This window comes from Embiotoca jacksoni, unplaced genomic scaffold (assembly GCF_022577435.1).
Source record: "Embiotoca jacksoni isolate LCO1_2020_lvr unplaced genomic scaffold, fEmbJac1.0.p SCAF_2, whole genome shotgun sequence".
NCBI lineage: Eukaryota > Metazoa > Chordata > Actinopteri > Embiotocidae > Embiotoca > Embiotoca jacksoni.
Genome location: NW_027185340.1, coordinates 3,525,049 through 3,545,322, shown reverse-complemented (window position 1 = coordinate 3,545,322; position 20,274 = coordinate 3,525,049). Strand labels below are relative to the sequence as shown.

Here is a 20,274-nt window from a genome sequence, read left to right as displayed (position 1 = left end):
TTAAAATATAAAAATCTTCACATTTAAGGATCTGGAGCCCACAAATATGTGTTAGTTTTACAGGGCAAACGATTAACTTGGTTATCAAAATAACATCAATTCTGAAAACTCATTGTTGAGTTTTACTGGGGCGGGTCTGTTGTGAGTTGCAGATCCACCTTTGTCCTGTAGAGGGCAGCACCAGATCCGCTGTGGATCCTAAAATAAAAGACAACAACAAGGACTACGTTGATAAGAATGCTGGGAAATGTTGTTTTACTCGCGTCGCTATCATCGTGTTTCTACTGGAAAACGACTACATTTCCCAGCGTGCCTTTCGGTCTTGACCCGGTTGCTAAAAAGCTGTCGAGTGCCAACTGTACTTTTCATGTAGCTGCTGAACACTGTGCTATCTCCTCTCGAGGGCAGCATTGTGTTTTATCTCCCGGTTAACAAAAAAAAAAAAAAAAAAAAAAAAAAAAAAAATTAAAAAAAATAATAATAATAACGTAAGTAGTTTCATATGTGTTGGTAGCGTCTCTCGTGGCTTGCAGTTTAAGCTGCAGAATCGGTCACTTCGTGTTTGTGTCCGGTATTGCCGCAAGTTTGCAGGATGTTTTTTGTTTTTTTTTGGTGACCACGCTGCGTTGTATTAACTCCGCTTTGTTTTAACTCACAGATCACTTCACCATCATCATCGTCCCTGACGTCACTGGACTCGGCAGGAAGTTAAATTTGATCTATTAAAAACGCAGGTTGGTATGTAAAACATAAATGTGAGAAAAATATCATCTGCTATCGATAATTGAAATAATCAGTGGTTGCATCTTGTGCTGTGCAAGAAAGCTGTGAGACTGTAAACTGTCTTAGTTTTTGTTTGTAATTTGGGGAGTTTACCAAGCTGCTCTGCTTGTACTCATTTAGTCATAATCCACATTACTGATGATTATTTAATTCAATTATTATGGTGTAAATATCCTGTGAAGCCATCCATAGTAATCCCTATAATATTGTCTCGATATCGAGATATTTGGTTAAAAAAATAAAGATTGTATTCATAGTTGCAGCCCCAGCTCAAAGGATTAGTTGACAAAGTATTGTTTGTGTTTCAATAGAAAATGTTATCAGCAGCAATCTTAACAACTTATCATTCATTTATTTATTTTTGTATATTTTTACAAATGTGTATCTTCTGCTGATGTTTGTAGTCTTTTTTTTTAATCATTATTTGAAGTGTTTTTAAGAATATTTTAGTATTCCCTTGCATGTCATTGAACATGCAATTAATAATTTTCAGAGAAAATACATTCTTAGAATAACTGGCGGTCAAATGCACCATGAGGAAACCTGAGCTGCAACAACAATGTTGTGTAAGGCTTCCTCTAATTTCGTAATGTTGCCGTCGCTCTGATACGTTTTCGAGTCCTTTATCTTCCTCTTGAAGTTGAGCTTGATGCCTGTGCAGTGAATTCACTCTTTGTGTGTTTTGTTTGCAGCGCAGCCATGAGGAGTCTTTGGGGCACAGCGGGTGTGTTGGGTTCAGTGTCTGTGGCTTTTGGTTCAATGCTGTGGTCGCAGCAGAAGCCTAAATCGGACCAATTCGCCTCCAGTTGTGTCCCCGCTGACGCAACCCCCCGATCTCCGTACGAACTCAAACTAGTCCAGGTTTTGTTCCGGCATGGTGCTCGAACGCCGCTGAAGTCAATACCTGATGTGATGGAGGTAAAAAAAAACCTCTCTGTTTGTGTTTCATTAACTCATTTAGTGCCCGTGTCTGCAGAAGAAGGGATCTCACGCTATCTCTGGGAATAACATCTGTGCAATTCTTTGTACACTTTCGTATCCGCGCAGGTTCAGTGGGTGCCGACGCTGCTGGAGCCGCCACCGCACACGGACATCCGCTACGTGGTGACAGATCTGGACGGCGGTCCCAGGCCCCCGGCTCCTGTAGAAGACAGCTATCGGAAAGACATACTGACCGTGAGTAGGTGTGCTCTGTCGTGATGATGAATCGGACGAGACTAGAGCGGAAGGAACTTATTTAGGTACTTGTACCAACTTGTGCAGCTGGTTCCCGATAGGGCGCTTTGCGGGAACACAATAAATAAATACGTGTAAACAAATACAAATGGGAATCGTCTTAATTGATTGTCTTGCAAAAGAGACATTTTAAAATGAAACATAACCTCTTTGAATCGATCTAACTAATGTACAAATATAGACTGTGGTCCTATTTTATGGCAGACATTTAAGCACAAATGTAATGATTACTAACATGATGATGTCACTCCACTTTAGGTGTGCCTGTGCCGACTTTGACTCCTCCCAAGGCAGTAATGCAATAGAGTCATCATATTGTTTTGCGTTTCCTGCTATGACAAGTTTATAAGTTAAGTTTTATACGTTGTAAATGCGCCTGTGTGCAATGAAGGTGTGTGACTGTGCTTTTTATAGACTGTGGATATGAAGCACCCTGTGGATTCAGAAAATACTTAACTCTCATATTAACCCATCCATCCACTTCGAATTTATCCCCCTAGTGGCTGAAAGGAGTCATTGCAGATATTCCTGAACTGGATTCAGTCATTCACCTCCTTACAGTAATGCTGCCGAGTTGTTTTGTCCCATTTGCCGGCCAGCGTGTCTGTGGAAATGTTACTTTCCCGTGCTGACTTAGCTACTTTACAAAAGAGGTTTAGCTGCACCGGATTTAGCTCAGAAAACAAAATCCTACAATATGGATTCTGGCCGTGTTTGTACCAAAGACTCCCGCTTGCGATCGCATGTGCGGGTTCTTCGGGCCACATCTGTAAGCATAACTTGATCCTGTTTGTTGCACTTGGCAGGGCGGCACGTTCCCGGGTCAGCTGACCACAGTGGGCATGCAGCAGCTGTATGAGCTGGGCAGGAGGCTAAGGAGGAGCTACATTGAGGAGAGGCCCTTCCTTAATTCCTCCTTCAGCCCCGCTGAGGTCTAGTAAGTGCTGCACATCATGACGATAAGCACAAACACCTTGCTACACTTTTGATAGATTGGGTTTTTATAAGTGCAGCGCAGCCTAAATGTTTTACTATTTTAAAGCTGGCTGCCTTCCATGACCTATTTTTTTTCCATTTTCAGCGTGCGCTCCACTAACATTGTGAGGACCATTGAATCTGCCAAGTGCCTGGTTGCAGGGCTGTTCCAGCAAAAACAAAAAGGTAGAGTAGAAGCCCATATGTGCATCATGTCATTTATCCTATTTTTCATCTCATCTGTTTTTACAATTTTCTCCCCCACTTGTAGAAATTGTGCCCATATTAACAACGGAGGCAGAATCTGAAATTCTGTATCCGAACTATCACGGATGCCAGCTGCTCAAAATCCTTGGCAGGTACGTAGAGATTATTTTCACACCAGGCGCCGAGTCACATCAAGCCGAGACCATCCTATGCACTCGCTACCGAAAACTGGAATCCTGAATAATGTGCTGCGCAAAATTCTAAGCAGAGTTGAGATGCCCATGACAGGTTGTCATGGTGTATCTGTGTCTCGCGGCTGACGCTGTGTGTGTTCTTTGCAGCCACCGCTGGGCAGAGTCGTCCACTCTGCCAGAAATTGCGGCCGACCTGCAGAGCATCCAGAGCGCACTGGGGATCGCTGCTCACCAGCACGTCGACTTCATCCTCATTAGGGATGACATAGTTGCCAGAGAGGTGACACTGGCGCGTCGTCATTCATGTGACTTTTTGTCGGGGTCTCACCACATGCTATCAGAATACAGATTTATTTTTATTTGGGTTTTTTTTTACGACTGCCTCATGCAAGGCTGCAACTTCTGAAGCTGCTAAGATGAAACTCTGTTACACATTTCATCAAGATTGTAGAGATTTTAACCATTTAAGACTTGAGAGATCCAGCGGGACATGAGTTTAAAGATTGACAGTATATATTCATTTGCCAAAATTTGAAGATATTTTGAACTAGATGTCAAACCAGTCGGAAATGGATTCATTGCTTGACTACAAAATGAAAGCCATGTTTAATGAATGGGGTGATATCAGACTTTAGAGGGAAATGTTTTCAGCATGAATGTGCGCACACAACAAGATCTTTATTAAACCAGCCTTCATGTTGTTTTTTTCACTACTCAAAGACAAATACTGAAACTCTGCCTATCTTGCTGAGTATGTTTGGGTTCCTCCAACCAAACAGAAAATAAAGTTACTGGAAGATTTTAAATGGTTTGAAGAGTTTCATACTGGTACCCCCTTTACTATAAGCTGTGTGCTTACCCGATTTAAAAATGAAAATAGGATGAAGGGAAAATGACAAATATCTCATCATGTAACGATGGCAGTTGTGGAAAATTGAGCAGAAAATTGAGTCGTGTTTCTTTCCAATTTGTGACGCGTTTCTTGGTGTGAACAGACACACGGCCTGCCCTGCCCACCAGCGCTGGACACCTGGAGGAATAAAGTGGACCAGAGAGCTGTGGACATGATCTACCATGTCTACGAACCCAAGAACAGGTTAAATTAAATAAAGGCACCAGAACAGGCTTTTGAAAAGGCTGGAATCAGATCAGTGTCCAAAAGGAGACGCTCCAAACACTTCTTTTTGTATGGAGTTTAACAGAACGGCTTTAATTCTTTTGCAGGGAGAACTTGCAGCTGTGTATCGGCCCCCTGCTGCACATATTGTTAGACAACATCGAGGAGAAACTACAGGGAACCTCATCAGAGCCAAACAGGTTGGACACCTCAGTGTGGGAACACCCATTTCATACACAAACCTGACTGTTCAGTCGTTAAACAGCCCCACTTCTCTCAAAACAGGAAGTTGTTTCTGTACTCCGCACACGACACCACTCTGATTCCCTGTCTGATGGCTCTGGGGATTTTTGACATGAAATGGCCTCCGTATGCCGCTGATGTCACTCTGGAGCTGCATCAGAACCGTCAGACCAATGAGGCCTTCGTTAAGGTGTCATACATGGGCGAGGTAGGGTGTGAGAAAGTGTCTACGTTTAGTAAATAAGCTGGATTTAAATTGTAAAAAGTTAATAAATTGCATTTCTTCCTGTAGGATCAACTCATACCAGGTTGCAGTGGAGTCTACTGCCCTCTGAAGGAGTTCAAACAGGTCCTCTCAACATACTCGCTGACCTCTGAACTCTATAAGTCGCTATGTAACAAAACAGAAGGTTTGACCCAACCGTGAACCTTCCACAGACCTTCATATGAACAAAGTGCTCCTCATGACATCAGACTCCGACAGTAAGCACACATCATGCTTTTTTTTCTTTTTTGTTTTTCTTTTTTGAAACATCCTCACGTCTCTCCATCCGGCCACCGTCACTCATTATGCCTCACTGGTGGACTACAATGGAGTTTAGCCACTTCTGTCCAGCTTTCAGTTTACATCAGCTAATTTCATGATTCCTCATCTTGTAACCATAGCAACCACGTCTTCTAGGTAGCTTGGTAAAGGTACAGTGACAAGTGTTAAGTGCAGAATGATTCTGCTGTATTGTGTATGCCTGATACCAGATGCATAAGTGTGTATTTTCACACACTCATTCCGTTTGGCTTATTGATTAAAGCTGAAGTTATTTAATATCTCATCAACACAGTAATTTCCTACAGCAGCTAGACACTACTTTGCTGAGCACTTAAACGGGAATAAATTGTGCATTTGTGAGGGAATTTTCACCTGCGGACTGATACAAAAACATGTCATACGTTACGGAGCAAGACACTAAATCAGGCTTGGCTTACACAGATAACACACACAGATCAATTTAGTGCCGGTTGTGTTTTGAAAAGCACTATTAGTTCAGTGCAACGCAGGCATCGTGCCCCAGTTCTCACACCGAAATATCAACGTCGTAAAGGGCGGACAATGTGGCCTCAATGCTTATCTGATTGTTGATGCAATTCTTCCGTCAATTTGGTTGAGCTCACAACCAAATATTGCTCATTCAACCATTTCAATCTTCAGGGTGATATTAAGAATTTCATGTACTGTATCAAATATTTATTCATCAAAGTGTACTCAAAGTAAATTGTGTATTAGTACGTGATTGTCCTCATAGAAGAGTAATTGTGCTGCACTGTGTTTAATGAGTGAAACATTAGGTTGCCTTTCTCATCAGGATTTGTTGTCACCATCAGACCATAGCTTAATGTATGCATTAATAAATACTCATCTTCTAGACCTGAGTGTTACTGTGTTAAAATAACACACCTTGTACCTCATCAGTGGGAGTTTCCCCTGACCTGTTGCTTCACATGTAATGATTTGGTTTGGATTGGTGAGACATAAACACAGATTTTAATCAAGTGTTCAGTCTTGTTTTCTTTTGGGTCACGTCACATTAGGGGCTCCGCCGTGTTTCCACCGGCCAAGTGAAACTTCAAAACGCCAATTTGAAAAGCACAACGAGTTTAGAGCCAATCGAACACACGGACATGGCTCATATCTTCACTCAGCAAAAATAGAAACACTTTTGTTTTTGCTTCCATTTTTTTTTTTTTAGTTAAAGTAAAAAGTATTCGACTTCTGTTGTGCACACAAATGTTTATTTCTCTCTCAAATTTGTTCAAATCCGAGCTAATGAGCCCTAAATCTTTGCCAAGACGATCTACCCACCTGACAGGTGTGGCACATAAAGATGCTGATTAAACAAGGGGGGTAATTGCACAGGTGTGCCTTGGACTTGTCGCAATTAAAGGCCACTCTTAAATGTGCAGTTTTATTCTGAACACCAAATGATCAGAGGTGATGGACTGTCACTGGTGATTTTTGCTTTCAAAATAAAACTGCACATTTTCAAGTGGCCTTTAATTGTAACCTGTCAAGAGGCACATTTTTGTAATCATCCTGCTGTTTAGTCATCTTGATGGATCACATCTGCCAGGTGGATGGACTATCTTGGTAACGATGAACTGCTCACAAACACAGATTTGAGCAAATCTTTTGAATACATTCGAGAGATATAAACCTTTTTGTTTGTGTGAAAGAAGTCTTAGATTTTTAACATTACCTCATGAAAAATGGTAGCGAAAAGTGTATTGATATTTTTGTCGAGAGTATTTGGGAAGGGTGGTGTCCTTTTGAAAATAGTTCTCACTCGGTGCCTCCTGATAAAATGTCAACCTATCAATGAGCTGCTCTCCTTGTTCTGAATGTTGAGAAGCCGGTTTGACGTGTACAATGACAATGACACCACCTGGTCCACAGAACTGACTCGATGTGAATAGTCGAGACTTACTTGTACACATGCACGCGCACACACACACACTGCATAGACAACATGTATATACCAAAACAATATCTTTTATTTGTAGTCCATCACCACAGCCCTGGTAGGCTATTCTGCACCAAAGCCAATGGAGAAACACATGACAAGCTTATACAATAGAGAAAAGAGAGGAAGTCAACTGGATGGTAAGCAGTACGTGTTTACATTTCTGTGTCTCACTCCGGACACCACACCTGCCTTACTAAATTTTACCAGATCTACCTAGCTCTAGTTCTATAATACCTGGCATACCTGCTGTGGCACATTCGGCCACTCCTGTCCCATTCTGCTGACCATCGGGGGATTATTGCTGTGGGAATGATTATTACCCAGAGTCAACAAGAGAGTCAAAACAAAACAGGAACACAACAGGAACAAGAAGAACACACTAGCACATCTGGGTATTAGCAATATTTTTCACGCTGGCGAAAAGTTGAGTCCTGAAAGTTTTGGAGCACAAAGTCGAATGTCATCCACAACTTGAAATGGACTGGAGATTATTGTGGTGCTGCAAAGCTGCCAGGATCCTCACACTTACTGTGTTGCTCTCAATGGTAAAAACAGAGAAAGAAGACGCTTTCTGCAGATGGTCCATGTTTGTGCTTTTTTTAATAATACTATTATCTTAATGAGGTCATAGTTTGGTTTGTTATACACTGGAGTTACAAAGGAAATTAAAATAGACTAAAATTTGAATAGCCCACCAATGGTAAACAGTACAGTATTTTTAGGGGGCATTCCTCCCCCAATGAAAGTTGGGTAAGAGGAGTTGAGAGGTCACTGATAGAATGCCTATACATACAGACACATACATACATACCACACAAACATACAATCTGTCAAGCACGCACACTCACGCTCACGTATATACTGTACAGAAACAGTCAAAACAATGGAGCGAGAGACAAGATGGATTTCCACTAAAGTCTTCACAAAGCACAAATTCTTCTTCTTCCTTTCTCTTGTTCCATACCACGTTCGCGACAAATTTGTTTTTTAAATTTGAAAAAAGTAGACATATACTGTAGCATCTCCACGCTGACTTTTAGTTAGGTTGATTCCTCTTTGATGTCGAAGTCATCTTTATAGTCAGATAATCAAAAAACACGAACAGTTTTTGCGAAATTGATGCACAACAATCCCATACATTCTGAAGTTCATGAGTCAAAATTCAATGTTCTTGTGGCAAAAGTACTCCAATCTGGGCCTGTCTGAGTCTCCATTGGAACAGTTCCCACAGGACATTACTGGGTGACTGGTTAGCTCCATTCTGTTCATTTTCTGGGCACACCCTTTCTCATATTAAACTCCTTTATTTGAGTCCGTCAGCTCTCCGAATGCTCTCCACACGCCGTGATCTTTACTCCATCCTCACGTATTGTCCGAGAACATCCTAGATACAAGGTTTCTGTTGGATTAGAACATTCCAGGGCCCGGACTGAACCCCATGTCCATGTCACGTGGCCTCATCTGACCCCCCATCATCATTGTCTGCTGTGGGGGGCCCCCCATGCCCTGCAGTGACATCATCATGTTAGGTGAGCCGCCAGGGCCTGGGTGTGCCATTTGTCTCCCCTGCATCATCCCTCCTGGACCCCCGGGGGACATCATCCGGTGCTGGGGGCCCATCATGCCTTGGCCCATGAATCCCGGTGGCCGCATCGAATTGTGGCCAGGGTTGCCCATTGGCATGTCTTGGGGGCCCATTCCCCCACCAGGCCCCCCTGACATCCCCCCCATCCCCTGCATGGGCATCCCCATCCTCGGTGGACCATCGCCCATCATGCCCTGCATGGGAAAGCCAGAGGGGTGTGGTGGTTTGACCCCTGGGTTGTCTCCTCCACCTCGGGGGAAGTAAGACAGAGTCTGGCTGGGCTTCTCCGACGGGATTATCCTGGACAGGTCAAACTCAGGAATGCCAGAAGCTCCTGGCCGCATCACCTCATGAAGGTCTGCATCACTGAATCCACCTTGCATGTTGTTGAACTCAGGCCCACCGGGGGTGTTGGGCTTGCACATACCCCCATCACCCCCTGGCCCGTGAGGCATGTTTCCCATCCGTCCTCCCATAGGTCCTCCCTCTCCCTGGAATCCCATGGGATGGCCAGGGAAACCTTGGGGGACAGGACCATTGTGCGGGGAGAAAGGTCCTTGCTGGGAGGGTGACTGGGTGAGCGGGTATCCCTGGCTTCGGTGAGGGTAACCCATGCGTCCCTGGGGCATCATTTGAGGGTTCGCCATACCAGGGTCTTGGGGATTTGGTGGTATCATCATGCCATGAGGCATCATGCCTGGGCCCATATTAGGGGCATTGGGAGAGGGCATCTGTGGGGGCATACCATGGGAAAGAGGCTGGGATCCCATTGGATTCATACCCAGAGGGCTGAGGGCAGGCATGGGTCCAGCGTTTCCAGGTCCCATCATACGTGGATTACCTTGGTGATTCATTGCCATACCTGTAAGCCAAAAAGAAGTGATTATACATCCAGTACAAGCAGTTGGAAAGCAGAGCAAAAGGAAGAACAGTGTAAGTATAGCCTAAGGTCAGAAGAAGTGAAACTACAAATTAGACAACAAACAGAAGGTATTTTAGATGTCTTACCGTTATTGTTGACTGAAGGCAAGTTAGGGGAGCGAGCCGGAGGCGAGTCATCATCAGAGCTGGCAACAGTCTTAATGGCATCATGGTAAAGTGGGGTGGAGCTGGGCATTGCAAACTTGGACATGCGTGACATCATGATGGAAAGAGGGTTCTGGGATAGTGTTGGTTCAGGAGGGATGGTGTACGGACTGCCAGACGGGACGTTGCCTGGGAGGGACATGGAGCCAGATGGAGCCCCAGATGAAGGAGGGGCTGAAGGAGGACCGTTACCACCTAGAGGACGACATGAAGACAAAGACATGATAAAACGTAGCAGTGGAAAGTGTTCATTCTCTGGATTATTGTATAAGTGATAACAGCAATATGATACTCCCTTACAATATATGTGGAGGCTTAATATGTGGCTCCTTAATTATGTGACCACAAGAGGGAGCCACTGGACCATAAGCTACCCAACCCCACCCTCATACAGATGTGTCAATTTGAGTGAGTAATGCACCTCATAATAGCCACCATATCACATAAATTATATTTCAGTTTTGTAGACTAATTCTGTTAACAGTTAGTCAGAGTCAAATGTTTGACATGTGACGTAAACAATCACGGAGACCAGTAGCTGAAAAAGCATCTCAAAGAAAATTCCACAGCAAACCATTAAAAGAAATCCCGTATCATCAACAAACTGAAAAAAATAGTGAATCTGAAAATATTCAATTGGGAATCTGAAACTGTAAAATGAAAAAAAGTATTTTTGATTTCAAAATTCATTTATGAAACCATAAAAAAAAAGAAAAAGAAAGATGTAAGGTTTTTGTTGGTTCATTTTTTTTATTTTTTTTTATGCTCAAGTCAAAAACAGGAAATGAAAAAACTAGCCACGGGCCAAATTTGGTTTTGATCTTTAATCTGTCTAATTTGTGTGATCAGGGAGTCACTGACTTCTTTGTGTGTTGCACAAAGAAGTCATGTGATAACATTGCAGCTAATACACTGGAGACATGGGGCTACCTGATTTAATGTAATGAGCATGAGCTTGAAAATGTATGGGTTTGTTTTTCAATAAAGTATTTTGGAAAAAGTAACATTAAAAGTGTTAACCTGTCTGAACAGATGTAAACTTGTACATAAAATAAGAAGTATAACATTGCCATGGAGGCAATAAGTTAAGACTAAAAGCGGCAACTTGAGAACAGTTTTATATTTACATTTTGTAAAATGAAGTCATTGGATGCACTGACCACTTTAATAATGAAGAAATCCTAAAAACTATTGGATTTTCAGGCAAGCGCTTTAGGTGTTCCTGTTCCTGCCCCAATAGTCTGATGTACTTACCTCGTAATTATGTGAAAACTGTCTCATAATCAGGAGTAGGAATGAAAGTGTGCATGAGGATCTCATCATTACGACAGAGATATGTAAACATATGGGCTAAAAAAACTAGGCTCAATTTGTAGCACACAGCGAGTCCTGGGACGGGAACACTGCTGAACTTGTACATTTAAACAAATATAAAACGGTGCTCGTGTTGCTGCCCACAGTCTAACACACTGTATCAATGGCAATACTATACTTCTTGGTGCTAAAGTTAATATCTTTTGGCACAAGTGCAGACTTTTAATGTGACATTTTCCAAAACACTTTGCTGAAAAAAAGAAACACTTGTATTGATGTTGAAGCTCATATTAATTGCATTAAATCAGGTAGTGCCATCGGCCTCGAGTATTAGCTGCAAAGTTATCAAGTGCAACACATGAAGAAGTCTGGAACTTCCTGGTCACACAAATCAAACCGATAAATGATCGAATGCAATTTTGGTCCATGACCCGTTTTTTCATTTGATATTTTTGACTTGAGCATAACACTGAAAGAACAAAAAACAAAGCCTTATTTGTTTTTTGGGGCTGGTTTCATGAATGAATAGCAAAATAACACAAGTTGTTTTTTCGTTTCCCATTTTGAATTCCTAGTTTAATATGAAAAGAAGAAATGACATACTAGTTTTAAAAAAAAAGACAAGGAATTAGATATTGAAAGATAAGGTAAAGGCAGAGGTGTGATGAACACAGGAAATTGTAGAAATACATACCTTGGTCCATGCCTCCCATCATGTTTGGTGAGGTGATACTGAGGGGAGGCTTTCCACCCTGAGGGGGAACTCCAGGACTCTGCATGGGTGGTTTTGGTGAGGAGGCCCATCCTGGAGAGGGGTTAGGAAGAGAAGGAGACCTCATATGAACAGGAGAGGCACCTGCTGATCCCATCATGGAGTGGGGAGACTTCATTGGTGCAGAAGCTGAGGGAGCTGGAGGAGCATTGGGGCCTGTGGGACCAGAGAGCATTCCAGCCAGCTGGGACGGTGTTTGAGGGGATTTAAGGTTTCCCGATGGAGAGCCCATCATGGGGGACTGCACTTGCCTCAGAGGAGGGGACTTAAGTGGGTTAACACTGGGAGAGTTCCCCCCTCCTGCTTGGACATTCAGATCCGCTGGCTTGCGGCCCCTCTGACCTTGTGCAGGACCACCAGCAGACGGAAGATGATTAATACGGCCATTACCTCCTGTTGGTGTAGATCTGTGCTCTGGACCAAAGGCTTGGTCTACATGTGGACCCCTCATTCCTACAGGACCCCCAGGGAAGGGCCTGCCAGGCCCCATAGGAAAGTCTCCTGACTGTGACTGCTCAGGGAAGGGGGGACCCTGCATCGGCCTGCCTTGTGGGCCTATGTTCTCCATTGGAGGTCCTCCACTTCCTCTCATCCTCATGATCTCATCAGGACTCATATTCATGGGAGGATCTCGTAGTTTGGAAGGGTGCATATGAGGTATTGGCCCAGGGCCAGGCCCCATGCCAAACTCAGGCCCCATTTCCCTGCCCCCCATTCCTTGGAGCCTAGAGGATGGACTCATGGGACCATCACCGGGCATTCTGGGAAACATACCCATTCCATTACCAGGTTCCATTCCACCTCTTTGGTGCCCCATCATCCTTTGCATGTCCATCATCATCCCAGGAGGGAGGCCCTTCTCTCCACCCATTCCTTGGTGGAACATTGCTTCTTGGACTGACTGAGGATTTGGGAAACGCTCACCTCGAGCCCCCGGACCGGGAAACATTCCCCCAGGTCCTCCGGGAAAGCCTCGTGCTTCTCCCATCCGTGGAGGCATGTCATCAGGCCAGCCCATTCCAGGCCTCGGGGGACCCTCCATCTCAGGATTCATCATACCGGAGAAGCCAGGCATCCTCTGCATATGTGGGGGCATACCCCTGGGGCCAGGGCCAGGGCCAGGACCCATGCCCATGCGCTCCGGGTAGGGTTCTGGTGGACCACCTGGTCCTCCCCACATCTCTCCTGGGCCCATCTGGTAGGGAGGTGGGGGTCCTCGCATCATACCACGGGGACCATGAGGATGCATCATCATGTCAGGCGGAAGTGGTCGGTGTTGCATTTCTTGTTTCTTCCTCTTCTCTTCATAAAACTCCTGCTGTAGCTTCAACCAAGCCACCTGTTCTGGGGTCATCTGATCTCCGTCTCCACAGCCAACTGGGCCTCCCATGTGTGGACCCATTTCATCTTGTGGAAATGGGGGCATGTCCCTGGGACCATGGGGTGGGCCAAAGGGTGGACCTTGTGGACGAGGTCCTCCTGGTCCACCAGGTGGTCCGAGGCTCTGCGACTGTGCCATCATAGCCTGTAGGGGGCCCTGCTCAGACCTCCGGGGTGCACCATCAGGGCCTCCATCATGGGGTCCACCATGAGACTGTGGGGGCCCAGCTTGTGGGGCATCACGGTCATCAGGGAAGAGCATGCGCTGAATATCTCTCAAAGTCTGCAGGGAGCGCTGGCGATGTTCCAACTGTTCTTGGGACAGACCCTCTGTGTTGGCCTCCATGTTCAACAGCTCCTGGGCCAGCTGCTGCTGTTGTTGCTGCTGTTGGGGGGTCAAACCTGCTACACCAGAACCTCCACCCTGCCCTCCTTCAACTGATGTTGGAGGGTTGAGGCCTGCCTCAGGTTGGGTGACAGGGGCCTGGTCGACTTGGGCTGTAGTGTTACTAGGGCTACTGCCAGGAATATTTTTGGATTCCATGCCTGCAGAGGAGGACCCCTCCTGCGGAAGAACACCGGTTTGGCTCCCTTGATTTGAAGGCTGTGGTGGGACTGGCTCTGCCATGCCAGGTAAGGACGGCTTGGATCCAGGCTGGTGGCTCTGATCCTGGGCATGGGGCGGAGGTTGCTGGGGAGGCTTGGAGTCATTTCGCAGGACGTTTGCTGCATTGTTCTTTAACAGAGAGGGGCAGAAACAGGATTAAGTCATCACACTCTCAAAAGGATGTTGTGCATGCTCTCTGCAATATGTCGGTGTATGTGAGCATATATGTGCCATAAAATGAGTGTGTGTGTCTTTACCAAGAGGAGGTGAGCTTTGTCCTTGCTGTTGGAGATGTTTTTCATGTGGAAGGCAATGATGTTTTCTGTATGGCCAGTAAGAACTGCATCAGCTGCCCTGAGGACAAGAAGGCAGACAGTCAGATATCACTCATCAGACACAATAGTATATGTGTGTGTGTGTGTGTATTTGAGAGATGGTGAGCCAGATGAATGAGTACTAGATAAGACCATGAAGGTAATGCCAAAGTCAACGGACTAAGCAAGCCCCCCACACACACACACACACACAAAGCATGCACATTTTTGATCTCCAATTCCCAACAGTGTCAATCTAAGCCAAGCTTACAATGAGAAACACGCATGCTTGTGCAGATATACACAACATGACCGAGAAAGTTTGTGAAAGGAAGAGGGAAGGAAGCAAGTTTCTTAGAACCATACACATAAACAGCTGCAACAAACATCAAAGACATCAATAACCACTGATGACAGGGGCACAAAGACACACTTAAGGCAACTGACACTGTTGGCAATTCCATTTAATTTTGAACTGCAATTCAACAAAGGGTTTCGTTGTGGGTGTATGTTTTTCTTATGTAAAAAAGTGCTGAGATGATGATTTAATTAGACTCTCCGAGCACATTAATAATTAAATTGTGGAGACAAACTTAAAACTATGAGTACATAATAATTCATCATAACTAAACAACAGTGAAAACTGCTAAAAACGCCCAGCTTCCTTACTTGTTTGCCATCTCTGTGGTGAAGACATAAACAAGTTTGGAGCCTGGTTTCTGGCCACTAGCAGGTTCTGTTGTGGAGCCTTGGCCTCCCAGCGTATTGTGGGAGGGCGTGGAGGAGCGGCTGAGTCCAGCATTGGAGGTAGAATGTGTGACAGAATCCTGGGGCTTCACATCGCTGGAGTTACAGTCTACAGGGAAACAACAAGGACGACAATGGGCTTTAGGAGCAGTGCAGGCTCATGGGAAATGTAGTTCTACTGAGGAACTGTCATGAAGTCAAGTTGATCGGCGGAGGTGCTAGCACACACTTACTGAAGAATCCTTTGTCATCTTCGTCACTTTCTCCTCCAGAGCACCAGTCAGCTCCACTGTACGGCTGCCTCCTCTCTGCCACACACATCCTCTTCACCCTGCTACTATCTGTACCGACACACGCACATCAGTGAGCTTTGGTTTATCAGTGTGAGTGACAATGAGGGACTGCAAAGCCTTTTTTTCCAAGGTGTCCATTTGTTGCTTTCTCTTAGTGGATTGTGTTGCATACCCAAGGGAAAATAAATACAGACGATAAATGTTCGGATAACACAGCAAACGTTATGACGGTCCTTACCTTTCTCCTCACTGGTGGGTGTGCCACTCTCTGGCTGTTCAAATGACTCCACTGAGGTGCTTCTCTCCCTTTTGACTTTCACCTTGGAGCTTTGTCCAGAGGTCAGGCCCTGGCCGTTCTTCAGCCCCATTCCCCCTGCAACATTTTGAGCCCCTTTGGCACCCAGCGTCTTGGGGTCGCATGGTGAGGGCTGTGATTGGCTGCCCGTGCTTCCTGGCTTACCCTGATTGGGCATTTTAGAGTCCATCTGGGCGGCAGTGGAGGGGGACATGACAGGAGGTGATCGTACCATGGCCTCCGTCTTAGGTTTAGGGCTAAAGAAAAAAATAAATAAAATCACAGGCAAAATTAATACATTTATACAATAGAGTCAGACATGTTTTCATTCATGAAAACAGTGCAAAACAATGGGTATATTATACATTTTAACACAACTGTCCACTCAAACCTGCCTCAGACGGAACATGAAATTCTATGGACTTCAAAATGTTGTTTTGTCTTGCTTCATGTATTTGTGAGCTTGTCTCCAGTCATTAAACATATACAACAAGAGGGAAATGGGGCATATCAAGCAAAATGCCCAAAGCTTTAGGTTAGTTTATCCAGTAATCATACTCTGGAATTGGGCATAAACCAGGCAAGATGAGTGGTACAGACTGAGACAGCTGGCTATCTATGAGGTCTGCTATCCCCCAGCACCCAATTATAACAAGTTGTTCCCTTCTGTGGTACCCAGGAGTGGTGGTAGAAAGCGGACCGAGAGGAAAATGCGTTGTTTTTTTTTGCCCTCCTTTTTTCCATCTGCAACCGCTAAACACAATGTCATTATGACATCCAACAGTTGGCATAGATGTCTTTAAATGTAAGATTAGATTACTGGTATTGGGAATTCAGTGCACAAACTTAGACCTGGAACAGACTGCAGAGAAACAGGCCGTCTACAAATGACTGCTGCTCGCTAGTCATGAGAGCAGTTCAGTTCAGGCAGGCAGGACACATCCAACTGGCAGAGAACTCCCTTACCACACCCTAATCTCTTTCTCTGTCTCTCTTCCTCATACACACACAAAGAGACGCACACTTGTACAAGTAGCATGAAGCAAATGCCAACATGTCTAAAAAGTACAGCCACAGCGCAGCACACTTCATGTACGTACACACAGACACACAGCTAGTAGAGAAAGAAAGCAAAGCCAGAGTTTTGGCAGTCCAGACAGCCTTTTCCAGAGGCTCCAGATACATGAGTCAGCAGGGACACCTTCCAAGCACAGTGTACTCCCTGACCCTCGAACAGCTCTGGATCACACATCAAGTCCTTTCAGGTAAGCAATTAAAGCAGAGATGATCTGCATTACACCTGACTTACACATCATTTCCACACTGCGAAGATAAGGCAAAGTTATCAAGTTTCTTTCAACTTTGCTGAGGCTCAATTTCACTACTCATTACGTACCATATGGACATATTTGGCAACAACTTGCAATGACTGCAATAATAATAATAATAATAATTAGTTCTCAGCTTTGGCCATTCCTGTAAGGAATATGCTCATTCTCCTGAAATTTACATGTTTTTTCCACCAAGTCCTCATTATACTTCCTCCCACATTACATGCATGTTCAATAATATTGCACACTGTCTTTTGGTAATGACCAAGTCACCAGTCTTAGGAACCGTTGCATATTCTACTTTAATAGTTAGGATGGAGCACATATCACCATAAGGATTATTAAAATATGAGAAACAAAATGCTGTCCACGTGCCATGGTTGAAGTTTTCTACAGGTTTTGTTTCCGATAGGCTTTTTCAAAAAAAAATCTAAATTCAGCACTTTATGCACCTTGCAACTGGAAAGACATGAGAGTTTCAGAACATACCAAACACGTCATTCTGCAACCAATCATATGAGCAACAAGTCTACTTAAAATGGCATCTGAACTCTACTGGACAGCATAAAATCTTTTAATTTGGTAAAAAAAAAAAAAAATAGCTCATGCCCTCATTTCTGATTTTAGAGCGAGAACATGTTATTTTACTTCATTCTCTTTTGAATAGAGGGCAGACGGTTCCCAACTGTTAACAGCCACTAACAGCTAATGTTTGTCTTTTTTGACATTGCGATGATTTTCAAAAATGACTTGAAACAGATTTGTCTGGGACACAAGTTTGAGCTTTCCCAGAGGAGCCAAATACAAACAGGAAAACCAACAGTGTTCACAGTTAAAAGAATCTGTTAAACACGGCTCTGTTCACATTTGAATTCTTCTGCTTCCCGTGCAGCTGTTCATAAGCAGTCTGGATTGAAGACAGTTTTAATCAATATTCAGACCAGTGTTTGGCTGACTAGGCTGTTAAAATCATCTGGCTATCCGTCACACACACATTTGAAACACAAACCAGCACTTATGAGCAGCACCTGACCCACAGGAGTCCACTCACCTCTGTGTGTTGGTGGACGGGGAGTTCTTTAGCCTATTGGAGTGCATTGATGGGGCTCCCAGGACTACAGAACAGGGTGGAGTGATGAGCTGGTGAGGACTGCCTGTGTGTGTGAGCGGCGCCTTTGCACGCACGTTCCGGGAGCCGGGAACAGGATTCCCGATGTTGGACAGGTTCCCCCGACCGTCCTTGGCCTCCTCTCTCTCTTTCTTCCCTCGCTCCTTCTTGCTGAAATGTGTCGCTGCTGTACCTGCCGCCGCTGGCCTCTCCTCTTGGACCTCCAACATTCTCTCTATGTCCTTGTCTGTGTGGTTGTGTGTGTGCGCACGTGGGTGTGTGTGTGTGTGTGTGTGTGTGTGTGTGTGTGTGAGGGAGAAAGTGTGTGAAAACAGTAACAATAGTCCAGAAGGTTTTTCTTGTTCAGTGTGTATATATGAAATTCCCCAAGGGGGCTTTCAACGGCCCTTGGGCACACTGTTGAGAAAACAGAGGGAGAAACAGGACAGTTAGCAAAACTGGAAAAGGGGGCAGCAGTCTGAACAAAAGTGACCCTGCATCAAAAGTATTTTTAGTGTCAATCTTACAGTGAATGACAGAGGGGAAAAAGTTGATTGTTTTCTGTATGACAGAGGCTTTGGTCAACAAGAATTAATATAAGCGACAATCGATTCCAACAGGCCTTTATTAATTGAACACATTTAGACATTACTCAGAAGGAAAGCCAATAAAATCGATTACTCTGCCACCTGAACAGACCTGAGTCATCATTACTCTTATTCCGACCATCTTTGTTTTTTCTGGCTATAAAAAGCCAAAATGTCTGCTGTGGAAAAAAAACCATACATTACTCTCCTGCAGGATAATCTTTACATTGTTCATATGTCCTTATTATAAAAAGTGACCAAGGTCCAGAGCTAACAGGAGAAACTGAAGAGAGTTTAACGAACCATATATTTTTTTTAATATTTGGGTTTGTAAAACACCAAAAATGCTAAACTGCCAGCCTACAACAGATGTTTTTAAACCCTGAATTGAGTCTTTGCGAGAGACGATAACTTGGTCAATATTAGCGCAAGTTGAGGCAGCTGGGAATTGGGTAAGTTCCCATTTGGGAACGTCCCACTTTCGAGTGTGGAGTGTTCACAGACCGGCAACTTGGCAGCCTCAACACAGGGTTTTTCCTACCATTATAGGGCTTAGACACCGAAGCAGTTATGGGCACCACCTACGCCGAAATGTAAAATCATTGCGAAAAGAATCGAAACAAACTAAATTACTTTTCCCACATTTAGCATTGGAGTTGTGGACTTCTTTAGCAAATTTTCTCTTTGAGCTTTACTGGTGAACAATGATATGAAGTAGAATATTTTTAGTTGAAAAATGGACATTTTTCTGGCGCCAAAGTCTTCCACAAACTTTAGGAAAACCCTGCAAACAACCTAATCATCATCCATATAAACCAACACGGGCAAAATGGAGCTCAATATTATATGTACTCAACATTTCTACACATTTTGATATACTGCTGTTTTTCAAATTTACCGTAGCGAGCAAACTCGGTAGGCTAGACTAACCGAGTCTGGATATTTCACCATATTGTCTGAGCATGTACGTTTCTTCCTTTTATCACAAGTGACTTCAAAACTACTTCTCCGAGCTCTCAAAAAACATCCACTTTCCTAGTGGGATATTGAAAGCTCAACAGGCGTTCAGGTGTATTTTCTCACCTCCAAGTTGCTCGTGAACACACCAGTAGCTTAGAGACGTTTTACCAATGAATACATTGGCCACAGTTTTTATCAATCAGTGAACACTGAAATTAAAGGGGTCCTTTAAAAACTATTTCTCTATGTAATGCATTTATGTAAAAAAAAAAAAAAAAAAAAGACAATTGGCCAACATCATGATATACTATAAATAGATATTTTAACACCTTAAATATCAATATTACCATTGGCCTAAAAAAAACATCACTTATGTTAGTCATTGATACTGTAAAGATCTTAAGAGGGGTATGACGTGAAGTGTGTGTGTGTGTGTGTGTGTGTGTGTGTGTGTGGTCCAAACCCACCACTCTGTGCGTGTGTGTGTGTGTGTGTGAGAGCACTAGAGTTGCATGAGAATCCTGCTCAAGGGAGCAGCATAGTCAGTCAGATTACATTGTCATCCTGAAAATATTTAGGAGCTTTTCCAAAACACTCAACATTGCAACTGGCTCCAGAGTT

General features: G+C 44.1%; 2 protein-coding genes across 6 annotated transcripts in view; one reads left to right on the top strand and one right to left on the bottom strand.

The window, feature by feature from the left end:
• The first annotated feature begins 380 nt into the window (after window positions 1–380).
• acp6 (acid phosphatase 6, lysophosphatidic) lies at window positions 381–6,304 on the top strand. 4 transcript variants are annotated; one of them, XM_069153989.1, is made up of 12 exons: window positions 381–488; window positions 659–734; window positions 1,476–1,701; window positions 1,831–1,959; window positions 2,826–2,956; window positions 3,101–3,180; window positions 3,266–3,353; window positions 3,543–3,675; window positions 4,391–4,491; window positions 4,620–4,712; window positions 4,798–4,963; window positions 5,048–6,304. In XM_069153989.1, the coding sequence occupies exons 3-12, from the start codon at window positions 1,483–1,485 to the stop codon at window positions 5,180–5,182; spliced, it is 1,275 nt and encodes a 424-aa protein (XP_069010090.1). In that variant the 5' UTR covers window positions 381–488; window positions 659–734; window positions 1,476–1,482; the 3' UTR covers window positions 5,183–6,304. The 4 variants fall into 4 exon arrangements, with proteins under 4 accessions (XP_069010090.1, XP_069010092.1, XP_069010093.1 ...); XM_069153991.1 differs by lacking the exon at window positions 381–488 and adding an exon at window positions 490–571; XM_069153992.1 differs by lacking the exon at window positions 381–488 and having other exon boundaries at window positions 496–734; window positions 1,481–1,701.
• Window positions 6,305–7,280: 976 nt separating this feature from the next.
• bcl9 (BCL9 transcription coactivator) overlaps window positions 7,281–20,274 on the bottom strand; it is a 28,354-nt gene continuing 15,360 nt past the window's right edge. For both annotated transcript variants that reach the window (XM_069153987.1, XM_069153986.1), the window contains exons 3-10: window positions 18,050–18,523; window positions 15,611–15,924; window positions 15,313–15,420; window positions 15,002–15,188; window positions 14,276–14,372; window positions 11,954–14,147; window positions 9,868–10,140; window positions 7,281–9,721 (exon numbers count right to left, since the gene is read on the bottom strand). In XM_069153987.1, the coding sequence (XP_069010088.1) occupies window positions 8,682–9,721; window positions 9,868–10,140; window positions 11,954–14,147; window positions 14,276–14,372; window positions 15,002–15,188; window positions 15,313–15,420; window positions 15,611–15,924; window positions 18,050–18,336 (4,500 nt within the window). In that variant the 5' untranslated portion in view covers window positions 18,337–18,523 and the 3' untranslated portion in view covers window positions 7,281–8,681. The remainder of the gene's footprint in view (window positions 9,722–9,867; window positions 10,141–11,953; window positions 14,148–14,275; window positions 14,373–15,001; window positions 15,189–15,312; window positions 15,421–15,610; window positions 15,925–18,049; window positions 18,524–20,274) is intronic.